The sequence below is a fragment of the Podarcis muralis genome, chromosome 10, assembly GCF_964188315.1.
Source record: "Podarcis muralis chromosome 10, rPodMur119.hap1.1, whole genome shotgun sequence".
NCBI lineage: Eukaryota > Metazoa > Chordata > Lepidosauria > Squamata > Lacertidae > Podarcis > Podarcis muralis.
Window position 1 is genome coordinate 72,862,302 of NC_135664.1, and position 20,897 is coordinate 72,883,198.

At 49.5% G+C, this 20,897-nt stretch overlaps 1 protein-coding gene across 1 annotated transcript; it reads right to left on the reverse strand.

Annotated features, from left to right (window-relative positions):
* Window positions 1–5,734: 5,734 nt before the first annotated feature.
* Window positions 5,735–12,869, reverse strand: LOC114604829 (C-type lectin APL-like). Its single transcript, XM_028745346.2, has 6 exons — window positions 12,687–12,869; window positions 12,382–12,448; window positions 10,849–10,946; window positions 8,164–8,304; window positions 7,653–7,764; window positions 5,735–5,979 (listed from the first exon to the last, which is right to left on the reverse strand). The coding sequence occupies exons 2-6, from the start codon at window positions 12,446–12,448 to the stop codon at window positions 5,909–5,911; spliced, it is 489 nt and encodes a 162-aa protein (XP_028601179.2). The 5' UTR covers window positions 12,687–12,869; the 3' UTR covers window positions 5,735–5,908.
* Window positions 12,870–20,897: the final 8,028 nt, after the last annotated feature.

Consider the following 20,897-nt stretch of genomic DNA (forward strand, 5'->3'; position numbering starts at 1 on the left):
GACTGAGCAACGGGAGCTCACCCCGTCACGGGGATTCGAACTGCCGACCTAATTGTACCCGCTTCCTCATCCACCTGGGTCTGGAATGGTTGGCAACCCTCCCCCTGGCAAAGAACAGAACAAAAAAACAACAAAAACATGATAAAAACAAACAAAAAAGGCACATTTGGGATTTTGTGACTGTCAGGAGTCCAGGTTCCTTGCTTGATAACACAGTAATTGTAGATCAGGGGTCGGCAAATATTTTTAGCCGCGGGCCGGTCCACTGTCCCTCAGACCTTGTGGCAGGTCAGAGAAGCAGCGGGGGGGGGGCTGGAAGAAGAGGCGAGGGGGGCAAGTAGTCCTCCTCCCCACCCCCAGCCTCTGCACTTACCTTCCCAGGGGCTGCCGCTGCTCCCGCCGCCACCACTGCTTCTCGTGGGTAGACAGAGTGAGCTCATCCGCTCCACTCTCTGGCCCACAGGAGCACCAGGGTGGCAGCGGCGGAGGGAAGATGAGCGGCGTGAAAGGACTGGCTCCGGAGAGGAGCTGCTTAAAATGGCGCTCAGCCAGTTCAGCCCAGTCCCCTTCCTCCTCTAGGCTGGACAGGGAGAAGCCAGGAGGAGGGAGGGAGGAGGCGCCGCCACGGTGTGTGTGAGGGAGAGGGGGGAGAAATGGAATGGCACAGGGGAAAAAATGGTGCAGCTCAAACAAATAGAATCCCCACGCCCATCCACGGACAGTCTGCGGGCCAAATCCTGAAGACAATTGGGCCTCATCCGGCCCATGGGCCTTAGTTTGCCGACTCCTGGCATAGATAATTAAAAAAGAGGATTTATTGGGAAAACAAACAGATAGCTCTGGATGGTGCTAACAAAGCCTATGGCATCATTACTCAAGATGACCCTTCTGAAGACTCCTTCAGATATTCTACAGAATATCGAACTTTCACACCTTACATCTCATGTTTTGCTTCCGGTCTAGTAGCCCTCCCAGGGAGCAGAAAAGACTACTTATGTATGTGGCTACAGCTGCGCGGATGCTATTGGCCCAGAGATGGAAAGAAGATAAAGAGAAGAATGGCAGATGAAGTTAATGGACCATGCAGAAATGGCTAAGATGACCGGAAGAGTCAGAAATCAGGAAGACCAAAATTTTAATAATGGGGGAAATTTATAATATATCTTAAAAACCCCTGTAAACAGTTAAAATCGTTAGTAGGATTGGAATAACAGCTGTAGTTAAATGGTGAATTCTGGACACAATGGAAGAGGTAAAGGGTTTGGATTATCATAAAAGATGCAGGAGGACATGATTAATAGTAGGAACCACAAAGGGGAGGATGGAAGTCCAGGAGATTCCTTTGAATCTGGTTTTTATGATTTATGTTGGATATATCTCTGTAAAATTTTAATTTGAAAAACCAAATAAATAAATTTAAGAAAAGAAAAGTAAAGTAATGGGCCGGCTGGCGTTTGGTGAGTTGGTTCTGAATGCCTGTATTGTGCATGTGGGAGTTTCCTGGGTTGAACCCGGGTTCGAAGACCCAGATGAAGGGTCTTGAGGGGTTATAACTGGGAGAGATCTCCTTTCTCCCAAGATTTTGGGGAGCTGTTTCCAGCAGTCCCCTGGGACACAGATCAGAAGTGAGCAGACAAAAGACAAGGCGATTTCCCTCCCTCCGCGTTGCCCCGTTGGTTACCTTGGCGCATTGATGGATCGATCCCCCTTTGCTCTGCCTCCGGCTCTTCCGGCAGATGCCCCTCCCTCCAACGGCTTCGACCACCTTCGGATTTGATGCAGAACATTCCAGAACCTCACCATTCAGCTCCTGCTGCGCCCTGATTGGCTGCCTGCCCTTTCTAATCTGCTTCTTCTTCTTTGGCAATTCCTTGTAGCCGAGTAAGATTGTCTTCCATAAACACGGATTGTAACAGTGAGTCCGTAAGTGACTGTGGAGGCCAATTCTGGAGCCACACGTCCTTCCACAGTGGGGACATTGGTTTCCGGGTGGGAGTTGATCATGGTGTGGATTTGCCAAGCGTACCTTCCTCTTAGCACGTTTCTCCCTTGCGTCCTGAGTTTGAGTGTCTTCAAAGCCCATGACACCTTTGGTAAAGGCTGTTCTCCAACTGGAGCGCTCGCAGGACAGTGTTTCCCAGTTGTCAGTGTTTATAATACCTTTTTTTAGATTTGCCTTGAGACAGTCTTTAAACCTCTTTTGTTGACCACCAGCATAATGCTTTCCATTTTTAAGTTCGGAATAGAGTACAGTGGTACCTTGGGTTAAGAACTTAATTCGTTCTGGAGGTCTGTTCTTAACCTAAAACTGTTCTTAACCACTTTAGCTAATGGGGCCTCCCACTGCCAACGTGCCGACGTATCACGGTTCCTGTTCTCATCCTGAAGCAAAGTTCTTAACCCGAGGTACTATTTCTGGCTTAGCGGAGTCTGTAACCTGAAGCATCTGTAACCCAAGGTACCACTGTAGTTGCTTTGGCAGACGATAGTCAGCCATCCACACAACATGACCAGTCCAATGAAATTGATGTTGAAGAATCATCGCTTTGAAACTGGTGATCTTTGCTTCTTCCAGTACACTGGCATTAGTTCGCCTGTCTTCCCAAGTGATGGGTAAAAATTTTCTGAGACACATTCCACCCATGGCCTAAGCCCAGGGAGATGTGACAAACATGCCTAAAAAGCCTTGCTCTTCATAATACTCATGCGAACAGTAGAATCAGAGAACTGTAGACTAGGGCCATCTAGTCCAACTCCACCACAGTGCAGGAATCGTTTGCCCAATGTGGGGTTTGAACCCCCAACCCTGGGATTAAGAGCTCTACCCACAGAGCTATGTGGAATCAATAATAATAATAATAATATTTTTAATATTAAATTCTTTCAACAGCTGCTCTGTGGAGCGGGATCAAACATGCTTACTCAGTCATCAATGGGACAGCTCTCTTTTTTAAAAAATATATTTTTATTAAAGATTTCTTAGTTTACAAAAATACATGCATTCTCTTTTTTCCAAGTTGCACTTTCTACAGAGCATGGGACAGCTCTTGAGATGTTTGAAGATGGCTCTCATATCTCCTCTCCGCCTCCTCCTCTCCAGGCCAAACATATCCAGCTCCTTCAACCGTTCCTCATCAGGCTTGGTTTCCAGATCCTTGATCATCTTGGTCTTGCACACTTTCCAGCTTGTCAATATCCTCCTTAAATTGCGATGCCCATAACTAGAAACAGGACTCCCAGTCCTGGCCCAGTATAGCGATTAAAACATTACGTAATGGCTTTCATCCTGCCTAACGACGGTGCGATGGACTTTTGCATCGCACGTGTCATTGCATTTTTATATCTTACATTATGTACAGGCCTGCTGATGTTATCGGCTGACGTTTCCTGATCGTTCTTATTCACAAATGAATGAGCCAGGTAATCGCCCGTCAAATTGCCATCTGTTCTCAGGCTTAATGAACGGGAAAAAGACAGGACCCAGTCCCCACCTCACCCCCATTTTTTTTTTGCAATTATATGAGGCATGCAGCAGAACATAAGTTTTTCCTCAGTTTGTGAAACCGAATCATCCCATCCTGTGCCCATGTCCTGGGTTCGAATCACCCTCCGGCTAATTCATGGCCTCACTGGTGTTTATGTCAGAGATATTTCACCTGTGAATTCTGCATTGCAAGAGATTGGACTAGATCAGGGGTCAGCAAACTTTTTCAGCCGTGGGCCGGTCCACCATCCTTCAGACGGTGGGCCAGACTATATTTTTTTGGGGGGAAATGAACGAATTCCTATGCCCCCAAAATAACCCAGAGATGCATTTTTTTTTAAAAAGCACACATTCGACTCTTGTAAAAACAGGCTGATAACCGGACTGTCCGCGGGCCAGATTTAGAAGGCAATTGGGCTGGATCCGGCCCCCAGAACTTAAGTTGCCTACCCCCAGGCCTTAGGATGACCCCAGCGCTGGGTCCCTTCCAGCTCTGCACTCCTATAACTTACAGCCTTGAATTGCTTCTTGCCCTTACTCTTCACCATTGTCGAGAGACAATGGAGCGCACCTCTGGGGGTGAAGTCAGACCACTGGGGAATCACAGCGCCAGTTGTGGCTGCAGAGACTGGCAACTCTCCATTGCTCCCTCTTGTGCTGCTTTTGCTACGTTCGTAGCACCAAAGTGACCCCCTCCCCGGGCACAAGCCTGGACAGTGTGCTTGGAAATCTTGGGCTGCACAGCCAGCCAGACCCCTCTCCCCTTAGCCATGGGGGTCTCAGATCCCTTGAGAAGGTAAAGGGACCCCTGACCATTAGGTCCAGTTGCGGACAACTCTAGGGTTGCGGCGCTCATCTCGCTTTATTGGCCGAGGGAGCCGGTGTACAGCTTCCGGGTCATGTGGCCAGCAAGACTAAGCCACTTCTGGCGAACCAGAGCAGCACACGGAAACGCCCTTTACCTTCCCACCGGAGCGGTACCTATTTATCTACTTGCACTGGTGTGCTTTCGAACTGCTAGGTAGGCAGGAGCAGGGACCGAGCAACGGGAGCTCACCCCGTTTCGGGGATTCGAACCACACACCTTCCGATCAGCAAGCCCTAGGCTCAGTGGTTTAACCCACAGTGCCACCCGCGTCCTCTTTAAACAACCTCTTTAAACAAAAGACGTTTAAAAACTGTCTCAAGGCAAATCTTAAAAAATGTAGTATAAACACCAACAATTGGGAAACACTGGCCTGCGAGCGCTCCAGTTGGATAACAGCTTTTCCCAAAGGTGTCATGGACTTTGAAGACAATCAAACTCAAGACGCAAGAAAGAAACGTGCCAAGAGGAAGGCACGCTTGGCTAATCCTCACCATGATCAACTCCCATCCGGAAACCAATGTCTCCATTGTGGAAGGATGTGTGGATCCAGAATTGGCCTCCACAGTCACTTACGGACTCACTGTTAAAACTGTGTTTGTGGAAGACAATCTTACTTGGCTACGAGGGATCGCCAAAGAAGAAGAAGATAGCTAGACTGTAGCAAATAATAAAAAAAATATGTTTATTTATACCCCGCCCTTCCCGGTTCAGAAAACCGGACTCAGGGCGGCTAACAACAAATTTAAAACTCTTAATTGATGCAACAAAAACAGCATAAAATACAGTATAAAATGTGACTAACAATAAATTCTGAATTCAAAAATCATTTTAGGGGGAAATCAATCCAATAAACATTGGATGATCACCAGGGCTAGCTGGCTAAATTAGTCCTATTTGGGCCAGTGAGGAGACCAGGGGAGAATTAGCTGTGGGATCCCAGAGCGAGGAATCTTCATAAAAAGGGGAGGGAAGGAAGGTGAATAAAAGATCAGGCCAGGTTCAAATTGAAAGCCAGGCGGAATAGCTCTGTCTTACAGGCCCTGCTGAAGGATGTTAAATCCTGCAGGGCCCTGGTCTCATGGGACAGAGCATTCCACCAGGTCGGAGCCATCACTGAGAAGGCCCTGGCCCTGGTGGAGGATAGTCTGACTTCCTTAGGGACCTCTAAACTATGCTTATTCGTGGACCTTAAGGTCCTCTGCGGGGCAGACCAGGAGAGACGGTCCTGTAAATACGAGGGCCCTAAGCCACAAGTGGCAAAGACCACGTTGGAACGGGGTGATGCTCATTTGGAATCAAAGAATTTAGGACTCGGTAAGAAATCTCTGGGACTAAAGTCAGCTAAAATTTTATTTTATTTTATTTTTTTACTTAGCAAGGGTTCTCAAAAGTTACAGAGTAAAGAGGTCAGGTAGCACAACCGCAACATCTTTACCACTGCAAGGCTGTGGGGAGCAGAGGGGAAGGGGGCTGGCTTGCCGGGGCTGGTTGGTCAGGGGTCCCTCTCGGCTGGTTTCTTGGCTTCATTCGTTGAGCGCCCAGACGAACGGCTGCCATCATTCCAGGGGCAAGCTGCACATATACCTCAGCCTCAGCGAACAGGGGGCAGCTTTCCATTTTGTGAACTCTGAAAGACAACGGCAGAGGAAGGAACATGTTGCTTCTGTCTGCACGGGATTGATTTCCCCTGTCCTCAGTGATTGGGGCCGGTGCTATCATTAGGCAGAATAAGATGGTTTGCCCTAATCGTTTCCCAAGGTTTGCTCAAGCAGTGCATCCAACTAAGTCAAGTTGTTCCTCTGCACAACACAAAACTACATTCAGATTGCCAAGGAGAAATTAAAAGGGAAGCATTCACTTTCTAGACAGCTAATTAGGCTGTTGAAGGGACCAACTATATAAAGTAAGGAGTTATAAAGTAAGGCGTGGGTCTCAGATCCCTTCAGAAGGTAAAGGGACCCCTGACCATTAGGTCCAGTCGCGGATGACTCTGGGGTTGCGGCGCTCATCTCGCTTTACTGGCCGAGGGAGCCGGCGTACAGCTCATGTGGCCAGCAGGACTAAGCCGCTTCTGGCGAACCAGAGCAGCGCACGGAAATGCCGTTTACCTTCCCACCGGAGCGGTACCTATTAATCTACTTGCACTTTTTGGTGTGCTTTCGAACTGCTAGGTTGACAGGAGCAGGGACCGAGCAACAGGAGCTCACCCCATTGCGGGGATTCGAACTGCCGATCTTCTGATCGGTAAGTCCTAGGCTCTGTGGTTTAACCCACAGCGCCACCAGCGTCCCAGCGTCACCAGCGTTGGGGCCGGTCCTACCATTAGGCAGAATGAGAAATTTGAAGACTATTTAGTTAAATATGTTAAGTTAAATCAATTGGAAAAGCTTGCAAATACCAGATAGGCTTAGGATTTAGATATGTAATGTGATGAATTAATATGTTTCATGCTGAATTGGAAAAGAAAGAAAGATGTTAAGTGTTTAAGTAATTTTTTTAAGAATTTAGGTTTTGGAAAACCGTTAAAATGTTATACACTAAAATTCAACCAGGGGGATACGAGGAAGTCACTTAACAATGATACAAAGTTTGGTTTAAATACGGTTGAGATTTATGTTTGTTTGTTTGTTAATATGTTTGTTTGTTTTATTTTTTTGGAAAAACAATAAAAAAATTGATTTTTTTTTTGGAAAATGACATCATCTCTCCTTGATCTCTCGCTTCCCAATGCAGAGAAATCAGCAACTGGGCTTTTGTTTCTGAGTCCCACACTAGTGAAGTTTCCTTTCCAACCATCCTTGTTGTTGTTTAGTTGTTTAGTCATGTCCGCCTCTTCATGACCCCCTGGACCAGAGCACGCCAAGCACTCCTGTCTTTCACTGCCTCCCGCAGTTTGGTCAAACTCATGCTGGTAGCTTTGAGAACACTGTTCAACCATCTCGTCCTCTGTCGTCCCCTTCTCCTTGTGCCCTCCATCTTTCCCAACATCAGGGTCTTTTCCAGGGAGTCTTCTCTTCTCATGAGGTGGCCAAAGTCTTGGAGCCTCAGCTTCCAGATCCGTCCTTCCAGTGAGCACTCAGGGCTGATTTCCTTCAGAATGGAGAGGTTTGATCTTCTTGCAGTCCATGGGACTCTCAAGAGTCTCCTCCAGCACCAGAATTCAAAAGCACCCATTCTTCAGCGATCAGCCTTCTTTATGGTCCAGCTCTCACTTCCGTACATCACTACTGGGAAAACCATGGCTTTAACTATACAGACTTCCTCATTTGCAAAGGCTCTTGAGCCCGATTGCCCTCTTACCTTTGTCATATGTCAGCATGGCACATAATGGGGTCCACGAAGGTTGTGGGGCGGAATCAATCCAAGGTGAGAAAAAGACTGTGGAGGAATCTGCCCATCTCCACTTTCCACTCTGCAAAGAGAGCAAAAAACGGACAGCTTATTTCTCGGAGAAGGTAAGGCTGGAGTGCTTGTTGCGGCTGGCACTCTGCACATGCCCTGGAAAAACTGGAAACTTTCAGTTGCCCTGAAAAGGTGTCATACAGTTTTCGGAAGCTGACGTGGAATTTCTGCAAAACTCGTTATTAGCCGGGATAGCGCCATGTATGCAAGAGGGCAGCCTGGCCACAAAACGGTTAAAGGAGAGCGAAAACCGACTCTACTTAAAGTTCAAGGAGGGCTCTGCGTGCACAGTAAAAAATGGGTTGAATAAAGTTGCATTTAGGGATGCGGGTGGCGCTGTGGGTTAAACCACAGAGCCTAGGACTTGCCGATCAGAAGGTCGGCGGTTCGAAGGTGGGCGGACACTCACCTGGAATGGGTCGTGGAGTCCGATCCAGATTCCTTCGGAACCGGGATGCTTGTCCAGGATGTAGCGGCTGATCAGAGTCGCCTCTGCCTCGGTAAGGATGGAGGAGAGATGGGCGTTGGGGCCGTATTTCTGGCAGTTGTTCTGCGTGGGCACAAGAGAAATGGGTTGAAGTTAAGATGTGCTACTGGGAAAATCCATCCATCCATCCATCAATCAATCAATCAATCAATCAAGGCCTGCATGGAGTCCACATCCATTGAACTATAGGGGTGGCCAACTCCCAAGAGTTGGGTTGAAGTTAAGACGTGCTACTGGGAAAATCCATCAATCAATCAATCAATCAATCAATCAATCAATCAATCAAGGCCTCTACATGGAGTCCACCTCCATTGAACTATAGGGGTGGCCAACTCCCAAGAGACTGCAATCTACTCACAGAGTTAAAAACTGGCAGTGACCATTTTGGGGGGTTCAGGTCAAAGTTGTTGAGCTTTTTAGGGGAGCCAGTGATCTACCAGTGATCTACCACAGACTTCCAGTGATCTACCGGTACATCACGATCTACCTGCTGGACATGCCTGAACTATGCCCATTCCCTGTGCATTCAAAAAGGTAAGGTGAGGGCAGGGAAATCTGAAGGATATCTTGAAAGTCCTCCAAGCGTTGCACATTGGGGGTGGGCAGGTGAAAAGGAGGAAGATCCTGTGAGCATATAACACCCGTGATTAGAACTCAGTACTGGTTGACCGTTTGCTCCCAGGCCAGGTTCAAGTTGTTTCTCTTTGGTGTATAATTCCCTTAACAACTTGGGGGTGGTGCACCCATGAAATCGCCCCACTCCATTTGCACCCACTTCGACCCCTTCAATCTGCAGAACTTGCTCTGTTACAGGTGCTGCTTAATTCCACCTTTATGAGAAAACAGGCCCCATCCTTTGGAACTCCCCGCCTCTTGACAAGGGCCTTCGCTGCATACTTTCTGGTGCCTGTGGAAAACATTCTTCTCTCGGCCAGCCTGCCCAGAAATGCAAAATGCTGGTGCATGTTTTGATCTGGCTTTTAGCATAAAAGGTAAAGGTAAAGAGACCCCTGACCATTAGGACCAGTCGTGGCCGACTCTGGGGTTGCAGCGCTCATCTCGCTTTATTGGCCGAGGGAGCCGGCGTACAGCTTCCGGGTCATGTGGTCAGCATGACTAAGCCGCTTCTGGCGAACCAGAGCAGCACGCGCAAACGCCGTTTACCTTCCCACTGGAGTGGTACCTATTTATCTACTTGCACTTTGACGTGCTTTTGAACTGCTAGGTTGGCAGGAGCAGGGACCGAGCAACGGGAGCTCACCCCATTGCAGGGATTCGAAAAGCTGACCTTCTGATCGGCAAGTCCTAGGCTCTGTGGTTTAACCCACAGCGCCACCCGCATCCCTGGCTTTTAGCACAACATTGACTTAATTATTGTTCTTTTGGATGTTGCAAATGGTTCTTTTTCACTGTCCTGATGTATATTTTGCTGTAGGAGGCTTAGTTTGGTCAGAATCGAGTATATACTATAGGAGTCAACTTCTAGGGGCCAAAGGGTCTTTGCCTCCCCCCAAATAAAATATTTGAGAGGGCTGCCCCCCCCCCAAGTTGGCAAACATTGCCGTTCAAATAGTGTCTGTGCAGCACGATCGAATATGAAGAGCAAAACTTACTTATCCCCCCTCCAATATTTTATTCAAGTTGGTACCCCTGGAGTATACACTTCCAGAATTGATGCTCTATCCAGGGGACAGCAAACCTTTTCAGCAGGGGGCCGGTCCACTGTCCCTCAGACCTTGTGGGGGCTGGACTATATTTTGAAAAAAACGAATTCCTATGCCCCACAAATAACCCAGAGATGCATTTTAAATAAAAGCACACATTCTACTCATGTAAAGACACGCTGATTCCTGGACCGTCCAAGGGCCGGATTTAGAAGGCAATTGGGCCGGATTCGGCCCTCGGGCCTTAGTTTGCCTACCCATGCTATATACATTACTTCTGGTAAATGGGCCACTATAGCTACTAGAGGGCTGTGAAAATTCCTGTCCCAGTCTTTTTAGAGTCTTCTACCCATGTGCTATCTAAAACCCAAGGGGAGCATGGATTGGCAGAGGTGAAATGTATTTGGTGTTATTTTCAGCTCTCCTAGGTAAAGGTAAAGGGACCCCTGACCATTAGGTCCAGTCGTGGCCGACCCTGGGGTTGCAGCGCTCATCTCGCTTTACTGGTCGAGGGAGCCGGCGTACAGCTTCCGGGTCATGTGGCCAGCATGACTAAGCCGCTTCTGGCGAACCAGAGCAGCACACGGAAACACCGTTTACCTTCCCGCCGGAGTGGTACCTATTTATCTACTTGCACTTTGATGTGCTTTTGAACTGCTAGGTTGGCAGGAGCAGGGACCGAGCAACAGGAGCTCACCCCGTGGCGGGGATTCGAACCGCTGACCTTCTGATCGGCAAGTCCTAGGCTCTGTGGTTTAACCCACAGCGCCACCCACATCCCATTCAGCTCTCCTACCCCACTATAATTATTTTAATTGCGCAATGCGGCTTATTCTGTTTTATGGTTTCTTTGCAACGGCTTCGGCAGCAGAAGTAAAATAATATTTGCATTCATTTTGGCAAGAATCAGTTCCCCTCAAGGCACCGTAGGAACGCTCCTTACTTCTGCATCTTCCCACGAGGCTAGTGCGTCGAAGACTCCATAGCAGATTTTCTGAATGTACAACCAGTTTTCGGGGCAGCTCAAGTTTTCTGGTGCACCTGTTCGAGGGGCAGGGAATTTAGGGTCGCCACATTTCGAAGAGTAGAAAAGAGGACGCTATGACGGCCGTTCAAAGCAAAGAAATGCAACTTGTCTCAAATGTTACCCCTGAAAAACAGGACGTGTCCTAGAAAAAGAGGACACATGGAAACCCTGGCTGGGAATGCGTGGGCAGGGCCTAGGTCCCTCGTACCTACGGGACCGCCTCTCCTTGTATGACCCACGGAGGACCACAAATGACAGCACTTTGGAGGGCCCAAGTCACAAGGTGGTTAGATTGGTCTCAACTAGGGCCAAGGCCTTTTCAGTACTGGCCCCGACTTGGTGGAATGCTCTGTCACAAGAGACCAGGGCCCTGCGGGACTTGACATCTTTCTGCAGGGCCTGCAAGACAGAGCTGTTCCGCCTGGCCTTTGGTTTGGACTCAGTCTGACCCTTATGTTTCCCTCCCCTTATAGTTTTGATCTATGTGCTACTCTTAAAGTGAGGCTGCATTTTAACCCGTATTTTAAATTCCCCCATTCCCCTCCCCTATTATACTTTTCTTGTGATTTTATTGGTGTTAGCCACCCTGAGCCCAGCTCTGGCCCGGGAGGGCGGGGTATAAATAAAATATTATTATTATTATTGTTGTTGTTGTTGTTATTATTATTATTATTATTGCCTCAATGGAGCACCACCAAATTCTATAATACAACGAGGGACAGGACGGCACATGTCTCCTCCTTGATAGAGCTGGGCTGTCCCTTTGTAATGGTCAGAGTACCGGATTAGGATCTGGGAGACCACAGTTCGAATCCGTTCTGGAAGTCCGTTTGACTTCCAAAAATGTTCAAAAACCTGTGCTCAATTGGAAGCCGTGTCAGAATTTTGGGTTCCAAAGAGCGTTCGCAAACCAAATGCTCACTTCCGGGTTTGCGGCATTTGGGAGCCAAAAAGGATGAGTACCAAGATATGCCTAAATGCAACCAATCAATCAAATTTTCTTTTTCTGCATGGTGTGTTAATGTGAACGGTAACAATAAAATTTAATAAAAGAAGAAAAAGAAAGTAAGTGACTATAAAGAAAGACGAGAAGGATTACAAATGTAATTTATTTCTGAGAACCTGGCGTATAGAATATTCAAATTGCTGTTTGTATCCTTTGAACAATTTTGTGTACTTGACTCTTTTTCATTTTTTTTCATTTTCCCCCCTTTCCCCCTTTTTTATTTCCTTTTTTTATTTTTCCTTTTTTACGTTTTTCTCTTCTTTTCAAATATTTGGATGTAATGTTTAATTCATGCTTTCTCTGCAATTTTTAAAAATGCAACAACAACAACAACAACAACAACACAACAGAAGCATCGCTGTCTCTGACTCTCCTATGATTCTATGACGGTTTAGGTCCAGTCGCCAGGGCTGGATCCCGAACATCCCCACAGGAGGACTCACCTTGCGAGATGGAGCTGGTGATCAGGAGCCCCAGGAGGAAGAGATGGAGTCTGGAGGCTGGACCCATCTGGGAGAAAGAGAGAAAACAGGGAAGGGCAGGAACAGCATGGGGGGGGGGGGGCGAGGTGATTTTGCTGAAGGTCCCTCGAAAACAACTTGCAATATGCGCCCAAATGTCAAATCCAGAAACATTTGCTTTCCCTTCTCCAACTGAGTTCATCCATCGCCCCCTTTTCAACTGCTGTGTCACTGACAGCGACTGAGCGCCTCTTAAGTCATGGGCAGAATGAAACCACGATACTCACTTATTTGCCCGTGTCTGTTAGAAACGATGTCAACTTCCCTTCCTTAGAGAACTCAATCTTTCTTGCAGGGGTTCAAGGCGAAGGTGGACGCTGTTTGTTTGCTCTGGTGCAAATGCTGGAAGTGACCTCTGTGTTTCAACGCTACATCAAACTCGGATAATGTGCATTTTCATGCTCTCATGGTTGAGCAGTGATCTAGGTACCAGGAAGGACAGAGAAATGGGACTTGGCAGCTGGAATCGATTAATGGCTTTATGTTTTCAAGACAGCAAGTTATTTCAGTCCCCTGCAGCGAGGGGAGGGGAGAGACTCAGCTCAGCTGGTGGTGGGCTGTTGTGGAGCAATCACTGATCCTGAATGGGGTAACTGTGCCCCTGAAGGACCAGTTGTGCAGCCTGGGAGTCATTTTGGACTCACTGCTGTCCATGGAGACACAGGTCAATTCTGTGTCCAGGGCAGCTGTCTGCCAGCTCCATCTGGTACACAGGTTGAGACCCTCCCTGCCTGCGGACTGTCTCGCCAGAGTGGTGCATGCTCTGGTTATCTCTTGCTTGGACTACGGCAATGCGCTCTATGTGGGGCTACCTTTGAAGGTGACCCGGAAACTGCAATTAATCCAGAATGCAGCAACCAGACTGGTGACTGGGAGTGGCCGCCGAGACCGTATAACACTGGTCTTGAAAGACCTACATCGGCTCCCAGTATGTTTCTGAGCACAATTCAAAGTGTTGGTGCTGACCTTGAAAGCTCTAAATGGCCTCGGCCCTGTAGACCTGAAGGAGCGTCTCCACCCACATCGTTCTGCCCAGACACTGAGGTCCAGCTCCGAGGGCCTTCTGGTGGTTCCCTCCCTGCAAGAAGCGAATCTACAGGGAAGCAGGCAGAGGGCCTTCTCGGTGGTGGCGCCCTCCCTGTGGAACGCCCTTCCAAGCAACTCTGATCCAGTGCAAGCAACTCTGATCCTTGCAGAGAGATGCCAATCTGTGTTCACAGCATGATACTGTCATAAAAAGACTATAAATCTACCAGATGCTGCTCATCAATTCTTATCCATGAGCTACCAGGAGGGAGAGGGCGGACTCCCATACTTGACAAGTAGGCACAGTCGGCTGAATCCACTTCTCAATGCAAACCAACCTACTTTCCGTTTCCTGAATGGATACCAGGGCCGTTGTCAGAGCTGCCCTAGGTCCCAGCTCACAAAGGACCAACGCCAGTTCGTTGTTATATAAAACAGTCTTTATTGAAGTTCAGTTTCGCTTTCACAGCCGCGGCGCGCAGCTCTACGTCTCAAACTCTAGACCGCCGAAGCTCTGTCTGAATCTCCTCCCCCCAGACACCAGTTTAAGACTCTAGCCTTGCTCCACCTCTTCCTTTGCTCTTTCCTCCTCTGGTTCCGCCTGTCCGCTGGGGTCTTGCCCTTCCTAGACTCCTCTGACGCTGAGTCCCCTGAGTCTTCCCCCTGCCTCCGGCGGGCTTTAGGACCTGGTTCCCAATCCGGGTTTTCTGCTGTCCCGCGCGCCTGTACATTCGAACTTGGCGCGCGCGCCCAGCCGGCAACCTTCCTCCTGACCGTTACACTGCTCCTGTCACTGCTTCCCCCTTCGGGGAGGCTAGCTGGACCTGACGTCCCCTCCGTTCCCCCACTCTCCGATAGAGGCGTGGTCAGCCCTGACTCATCTTCTCTCCCTGCTGGAGGAGACGCTGGCCCTGACACATGGGACTCTTCCCCCCCACTGCGCTCTGGTGGGGAAGCTGGTCCTGATCTCCAGCTGCTGCTTTGGGAGTCCCCGCTGGCCCCTTGCTTCGGGTGCGTCCCTCCTGGGACCCCCCTTGCCCTGACCATCGGCGCCCCCTTCTGGGAATCTTCTGATTCGCTGGAGAGGCTCGTGGAATCTCTCGGGTCACTGTCATTCTCCCCTCCGCTGCCCTCAGATTCTTCCCCTTCGCTCTCCATTTCCTCTCTCCCCTGTGCCTCTGCTCCTGAGCCCCTGACAGCCGTCTTAAGCATAGGCACCAGGGGTGCAGGGTGCCCGGGCGCTGGGCTCTCAGGAGCACCAGGCCAAGAGTCCAGGGCCCGAGAGTTGGAGTCCAGGAAAGAGCCCGCCTGCCATTTTTTATCTTATATTTTGGAAATGTACATCCAGTTTTTCCCCCTCCTTTAAATTTTTTTGGGGCCCCCCAAGAGAGTGGGGTCTTAAGCTATAGCTTGTTTAGCTTGTACGTAAATCCGGCACTGGCTGGACTCCTTCATTGGTGGTTTTGAAACAGATGGCCACCTCTCAGGGGTTCTGTCAGGGAACTGACATCGGAGCGAGAGGCGAAGGGGAGGCTCCCAGATGATGCTGGCGAAGGACCCAGCAGCAGGGGGAGAAGCAGCTCAGTAGAGGGGGAAGCAAATCAGCGCAACACCAGGGATAAAGGGGGGCAGATGGGGGAATCGGAGAGAGGGCTCCAGGACTCTTCACTGGACATCAGTGAGGAGAGCACAGGTCCTCTGCTACCCACGCCCTCCCTGCGCAGAAGACTCCCGCACAGTGAGAGGAGGAGGAGACTGGGCGTCAAACAGCTTTTATGTTGGAAGAGGTTTAAGAAACGCCCACTGACAGATTCTGCTAGCGACTGAGGCAGCCACGATGAGAAGGGCTGTGCAGTCAGAAAGGTTTGACAAGGCAATTTAGCCTAGAGAGGCGACAGTTTACGCATGAGTAACTCATACCCATTACAGGTTCTTTAGCTGTGATTCCTGCATTGCAAGGGGTTGGAATGGATGACCTCTGCGGGTCCCTTTCAACTCTACAGCTCCATGATTCTATGAGTCCGCGAGGAGAGCTTCTGTGCAGAGCAGATAAAGGGTTGCTTGTTAGGGTTGGAACTTAACTGGTTAAGAAGTTCCCATGATGCCTCAACATTCAGACGTCAGCTTTTAGAAGCTGGGAGGAGTCTGGGAGGAGTTTCTGTTCTCTTCTCCTCTGGTCGTTGAGGGAGAAAGACGTAGCCGGTAATGGCGGAAAGGAGCCCAGGAGATTCCTGGGGGAATGTCGGAATAAAGAGCTGAAATGGACAAACCTCGGACTCTGTGTTTGTTTGGAAGCTAAGTGAAGGACGTGACAGTTCATCACCGCTGTGTTTATCTCTGCTAAGGTGTGACTGGAGCTACCGGACGACGTAGCTGAGGGAAGCGTGCCGGACCGGGCTGCCATAAAAGCTAATTGGGGGCCAATAAATCAATTAGCTGGGGTCCCACATACCAATTTCGCCACAGGTTATGGGTAATTACCGCTTGTAAAACTGTCACTGAAGTCTGCGGTCGAAGGCAGAGAAATACGGCAGGAGTTTGGCGGAGTTCTTTGCCTGGTGCTAAGAGGCGAAGGAGCAGCTGCAGAGTTTAAAAGCGGCTGGCAAAAGGACACAAAGTGGCTGCCTGTGTTGCTGAGTGCTGGGACCAGCTGGAGCTCTGGATCTGAGAGCTGAGAGCAGCAAGGAATCGTTTCTCCACGGATGGGAGCCGGATATAGCTGGTGAGTGAGCTTGGGGCCCCTTGGGAGAACGGAAGAGGATGGCAGGCTGCCAGGTCTTGGAGGACATTCCATGCTCACTTTAAGAAGTTGGGCAACCTGGCTGCTGATCTGCAGTCTACTGTTCTGGGTGTCAGGAAGCCAGAGGCCACTTGGCTAGTGCTCCAGGGTGTTTTATGAGGCTGGAGGCAACAGCAAGGGCCGGGAGATGGCTGCTTCAGGACAGAAGGCAAGATGGCGCTGACCACCTTCGTGAGAGCCGGTGCACAGCTGGGAAGGGCTGTGGGCCCCAGAGGGGGGGCGAAAGGGCTATCTGGGAATGAGCTGCATTTGCTGTGAAGCTTCAGCAAAAGGCCAGAGCCCTGGAGAAGGAATACAAAAGCCTAAAAAGGCTGGAGCCCCTGTCCCTGATGCTTTAGCCACAAGGAGTGCTGCTGAGCAGGTGGGGGGGGCGGACTTTTCCAAAGGCACGTTCGAAAGGTTTCCGCTGTACGTGCTGGAATGCTGTGGAGGTTCAGAGGGGGCGGAGCTGGCAAGGAGTGCTTTTCCGGAAGAAGGAGAAGAAGGCCAGCTGGGAGCCCAAGCAGTGATTTTCCACTGGAGTTCGTCTTTGCTACGTGTACAATTTGACGGGACGCTTGCGACGCTGTTGCCCCCACCGGAGCAGAGGGGCAAGACAGGATGTTGCCAAGGTCAGCCAGCTGGGTTTCCAAGGGAACCAGTCTGGGAGAAGAAGGCCAGCGTGGGAACGCAAGGGAAAGACGTGTCTCGGACGCTGGGGAGGGTTGTTTTCTCATCGTTGCTTCTATGGCAACTGTGGAGAACAACTCCAGCCAGGACACAGTGACACGCTGGGTGTTTTGGTTTCTGCTATCAGGCAGCACCTGATAGGCAAACTGCGGAACTGCAGGGCTGTTTCGACAGGAACAATTGTTTTGTTCGCAGACGGAATGAAAAATCAGTCTGTGGTGTGGCTAACGTGTTTTCTCTCCATTACAGGAGGAGCCAGAGATCTACGTTGTGCCGGGACTGGATAGTTGTCGGTTATCTGTATCTGCTCTAACGAAGCAGGGGTTCAAAAATGTGCTTTGAAAATGACACCTGTTCCATTTTCAGAGGGGGGCGACAACGGGTCAAAAGCGAAGAGCAAGAACACTTTCTTTGTTCTGGAGTCACCTCTGGAGGGTGGTGGGAATGCTGAAAAAAGCACAGGCGCAGTGTGCTAAGGTTCCCAAAGATGTGCAAAAGTTGCACAGGTGCACAAAAGGGTACAAACTCCGGAAATGTGGGAGGTCCCAAGGGTGCAGGGCATGCAAAGGTGCAAAGGTGCTTGGTTTTCCCGGGTTTGGGAGGGTAGCCAAAGAAGCTTTTGAGCTTGTTCACACACAGATCTGTCAGGACCCATGAGGTGTGAGAGTCTGGGTGGGGCCAGGTATGTGCCATCGCTGACGGATGGCCACAGCCAGGTGGGCTGGTGTCTCTCTCTCAAATCACAGGGGGAGGCGGCGCAACTGATCAAGGATTGGGTTGCGGAGGTGGAACTAAAGTTTTCCACCAAGGTGCAAGGGTTCAAGAGCGACCGAGGGTCACAGTTTACTGGGTCTGCTCTGGAGAAGCTTTTCAAGGAAAAGGGAATACGTCACCAGGTGACGGGTGCAAAGTCTTCTCAAGGGAGAAGGGAGGCTGTGGCTGAGCCCGGTGACGGGGATCAGGTCCAGAATCAGGGTTCAAAACCCGGTGATGGGGGCCAAGTCCAGGGTCAGGGTTCAGGGCAGGTTTGGGCATCTCCAAGGGTTGTGAAAGGAGTGTCCAGGTGTGAGGCTTCATCTCCGGTAATGGAGAAAGCTCACAAACAGGGTGTCAAGTCAGAGGGGGAAGAGTCTGACGAGGAAGACACAACTGCTGGCCCTAATGGGTCAGTAGGGTATCAGGTCACAGGTGCGTGGAGAAGTGTCGCACAGTGTGATTCTGGGAATGTGAAGGGGTTCAACAGGTGCCTGGGAAAGATGCCGGGAAGTGGCACAAGGCAAAGGGGAAGGTGTTGAACTCAAAAGGGTCTTGTCAGAATGCGAGGCATAGAGGGGGTGTTAGGGTTGGAACTTAACTGGTTAAGAAGTTCCCATGATGCCTCAACATTCAGACGTCAGCTTTTAGAAGCTGGGAGGAGTCTGGGAGGAGTTTCTGTTCTCTTCTCCTCTGGTCGTTGAGGGAGAAAGACGTAGCCGGTAATGGCGGAAAGGAGCCCAGGAGATTCCTGGGGGAATGTCGGAATAAAGAGCTGAAATGGACAAACCTCGGACTCTGTGTTTGTTTGGAAGCTAAGTGAAGGACGTGACAGTTCATCACCGCTGTGTTTATCTCTGCTAAGGTGTGACTGGAGCTACCGGACGACGTAGCTGAGGGAAGCGTGCCGGACCGGGCTGCCATAAAAGCTAATTGGGGGCCAATAAATCAATTAGCTGGGGTCCCAAATACCAATTTCGCCACAGCTCAAGGGAAAGCGAATGCCCGTGGAGGTCGAAAATGTATAGAACCAGCTCCAACATCTGCTGGAAATGCAAAGAGGCTGAGTGTGCCAGGTGTCATATGTGGTGGAATTGCAAAAAGATAAAGGGATTTTGGGAAATCATTTACGATGAATTTTTAAAAAAAGTTTAAATTTAGCTTTTGTCAAAAGACCTGAAGCCTTTCTCTTAGGTATACAGTGGTACCTCGGGGTAAGTACTTCATTCGTTCTGGAGGTCTGTTCTTAACCTGAAACTGTTCTTAACCTGGAGCACCACTTTAGCTAATGGGGCCTCCTGCTGCTGCTGCGCAATTTCTGTTCTCATCCTGAAGCAAAGTTCTTAACCTGAGGTACTATTTCTGGGTTAGCGGAGTCTGTAACCTGAAGCATCTGTAACCTGAAGCGTATGTAACCCGAGGTACCACTGTAATGGGTATACTGAGAGATCTGAAAAAGGTTTTCATGCATGCAACCAACTGCTGCGAGAACACTAATAGCCAAAGGGTGGAAGAGAGAGAATATACCCACGAAACTGGAATGGCAGGAGACATTATTGGATTATGTAGAATTGGCAAAAATGACATGGAGAATCAGAAACCTATCTGATCAAAGGTTCAAAAGAGAATGGGATAAATGCAGTTTATATTTAAAAGAACATTGTAATCGTATGAAATCTTTGGCAGACTTGGAATGACTCCTGCAATTATGGATATTGTGGATAAACGTAAGGTAGATATCAAATAATATGCAATTGATAAAGAAAACTTGGAACCCGTGATGGGGAGAGTGGAAGTCAATATAGGTGGAAGGAATTTTTTTATGTCTAGAAATGTTTTTTTTAAAAAAAAATCTAGGTTATTTGCTTTGTTATGCTGTTGACTGGTGATATTAAAATCAATAATTTATTATTATTATTATTATTTAAAGGAAATGCCCGTGGAGGAGATTTCTAAGCAATTTGAGGATGTCTTCCCAGCAGTAGAGCACATGCCCACACTGCCCAGGGCGGGCACGCTCCTCAGGGGCGCAGGGCACGGAGGGTGCCCTCCCAGGCCCGGGATAACCACTCGGGTGCACGGAGCTGTGCGCGTGTTCTGCAGCTGGGGGCGGAGCAAGCCGCTGATGGCGGACGTTCAGCGCACCACCCGCATGCAACTCCCAAGCCTCCCCCAGCTGTCAAAATGAAGGGGGGAGGGGGGAATGCCGCCGGCAAAACAGCACAGCTCCCCCCTTCCCGTGGGGCAGGCTTGGGAGTCATGGGCGGGTGGTGCGCCGAATTGTTGGGATATTCCGTTCCACCTTAAGTACAGGCATGATTGTTGTGTGTCACATGCCTGTTTACACTCCAGCACAGCTTGCTGGGAACTTCCATTTTGTGTGTAGCTATTGCTTAAGCTGCTTGCTTGGACATGAAGGGGAGAAGACATGTTTTTCCTTTTGTCCTGATGTACGCTGAATAAACTGCTTGTAAATATGCTCATCACAGCGTCTCCCTGCCACTTCTGTTGCGTAGCGTTTACTCTGCTGAAGAGAGCGTGCTCCAGCTTCAGAAACTAGGGTCGCTTGACGAAGCCAGCCGTCACAAATGGCGCTTGTTTAGCATAAAATAAAGACACAGAGAGCCAGCAATATTTTCATGGACGGAGGATAGCTCATTCAGACTTCTTCTCCCTCTCTGGTCACTTTTATTATCCTTTGTTCTCTCCTCCAGCATGGCCGTTTGCCAATGTCTCACGTTACCTACATCCGGTCATGGCTTTTACCCACCCATCACCATATATGGTAATGCACTTTATACACTGCAAGGCACGGACATGCAGGTCACTGAGGTCAGTGAGGCACCAGGTGGCGCTATTTGCCATGACTTCCTGGCTCCCACAGTCGCTGAAGCTGCTCCAAGGACTGGAGATCACCCAGCACATCGGCTGGTGGGCTTGGGAGTCATGGGCAGGTGTGTTGTGGTTCTGGACAGTTAAGAGTTAACACTCCAGGAAGCGTTCTGATTCGCTGGGTGCACTGCCCACATGACCTGAGCATTTTCCTTTGATCTGTGCTCTGGGGGGGGCTGAGCTCTCTCTGGGAGCAGTCTGTCTGAGAATGTGAGCAAGGTTATTTCGTTTTGTTAGAGACAGAAAGCTGCGAACATGCAGCTAGATTCTGTAGGTCTTTCTTTTCTGTTTTTGTAAG

Excerpts from the sequence above, each read along its gene's own strand:
- LOC114604829 (XM_028745346.2), bottom strand. The coding sequence starts at position 12,448 with ATGGGTCCAGCCTCCAGACTCCATCTCTTCCTCCTGGGGCTCCTGATC. Across the intron at positions 10,947-12,381 it reads CACCAGCTCCATCTCGCAAG|GTGCACCAGAAAACTTGAGC; the intron begins GTGAGTCCTCCT and ends CCCCTCGAACAG. Across the intron at positions 8,305-10,848 it reads CCTCGTGGGAAGATGCAGAA|AACAACTGCCAGAAATACGG; the intron begins GTAAGGAGCGTT and ends GTGCCCACGCAG.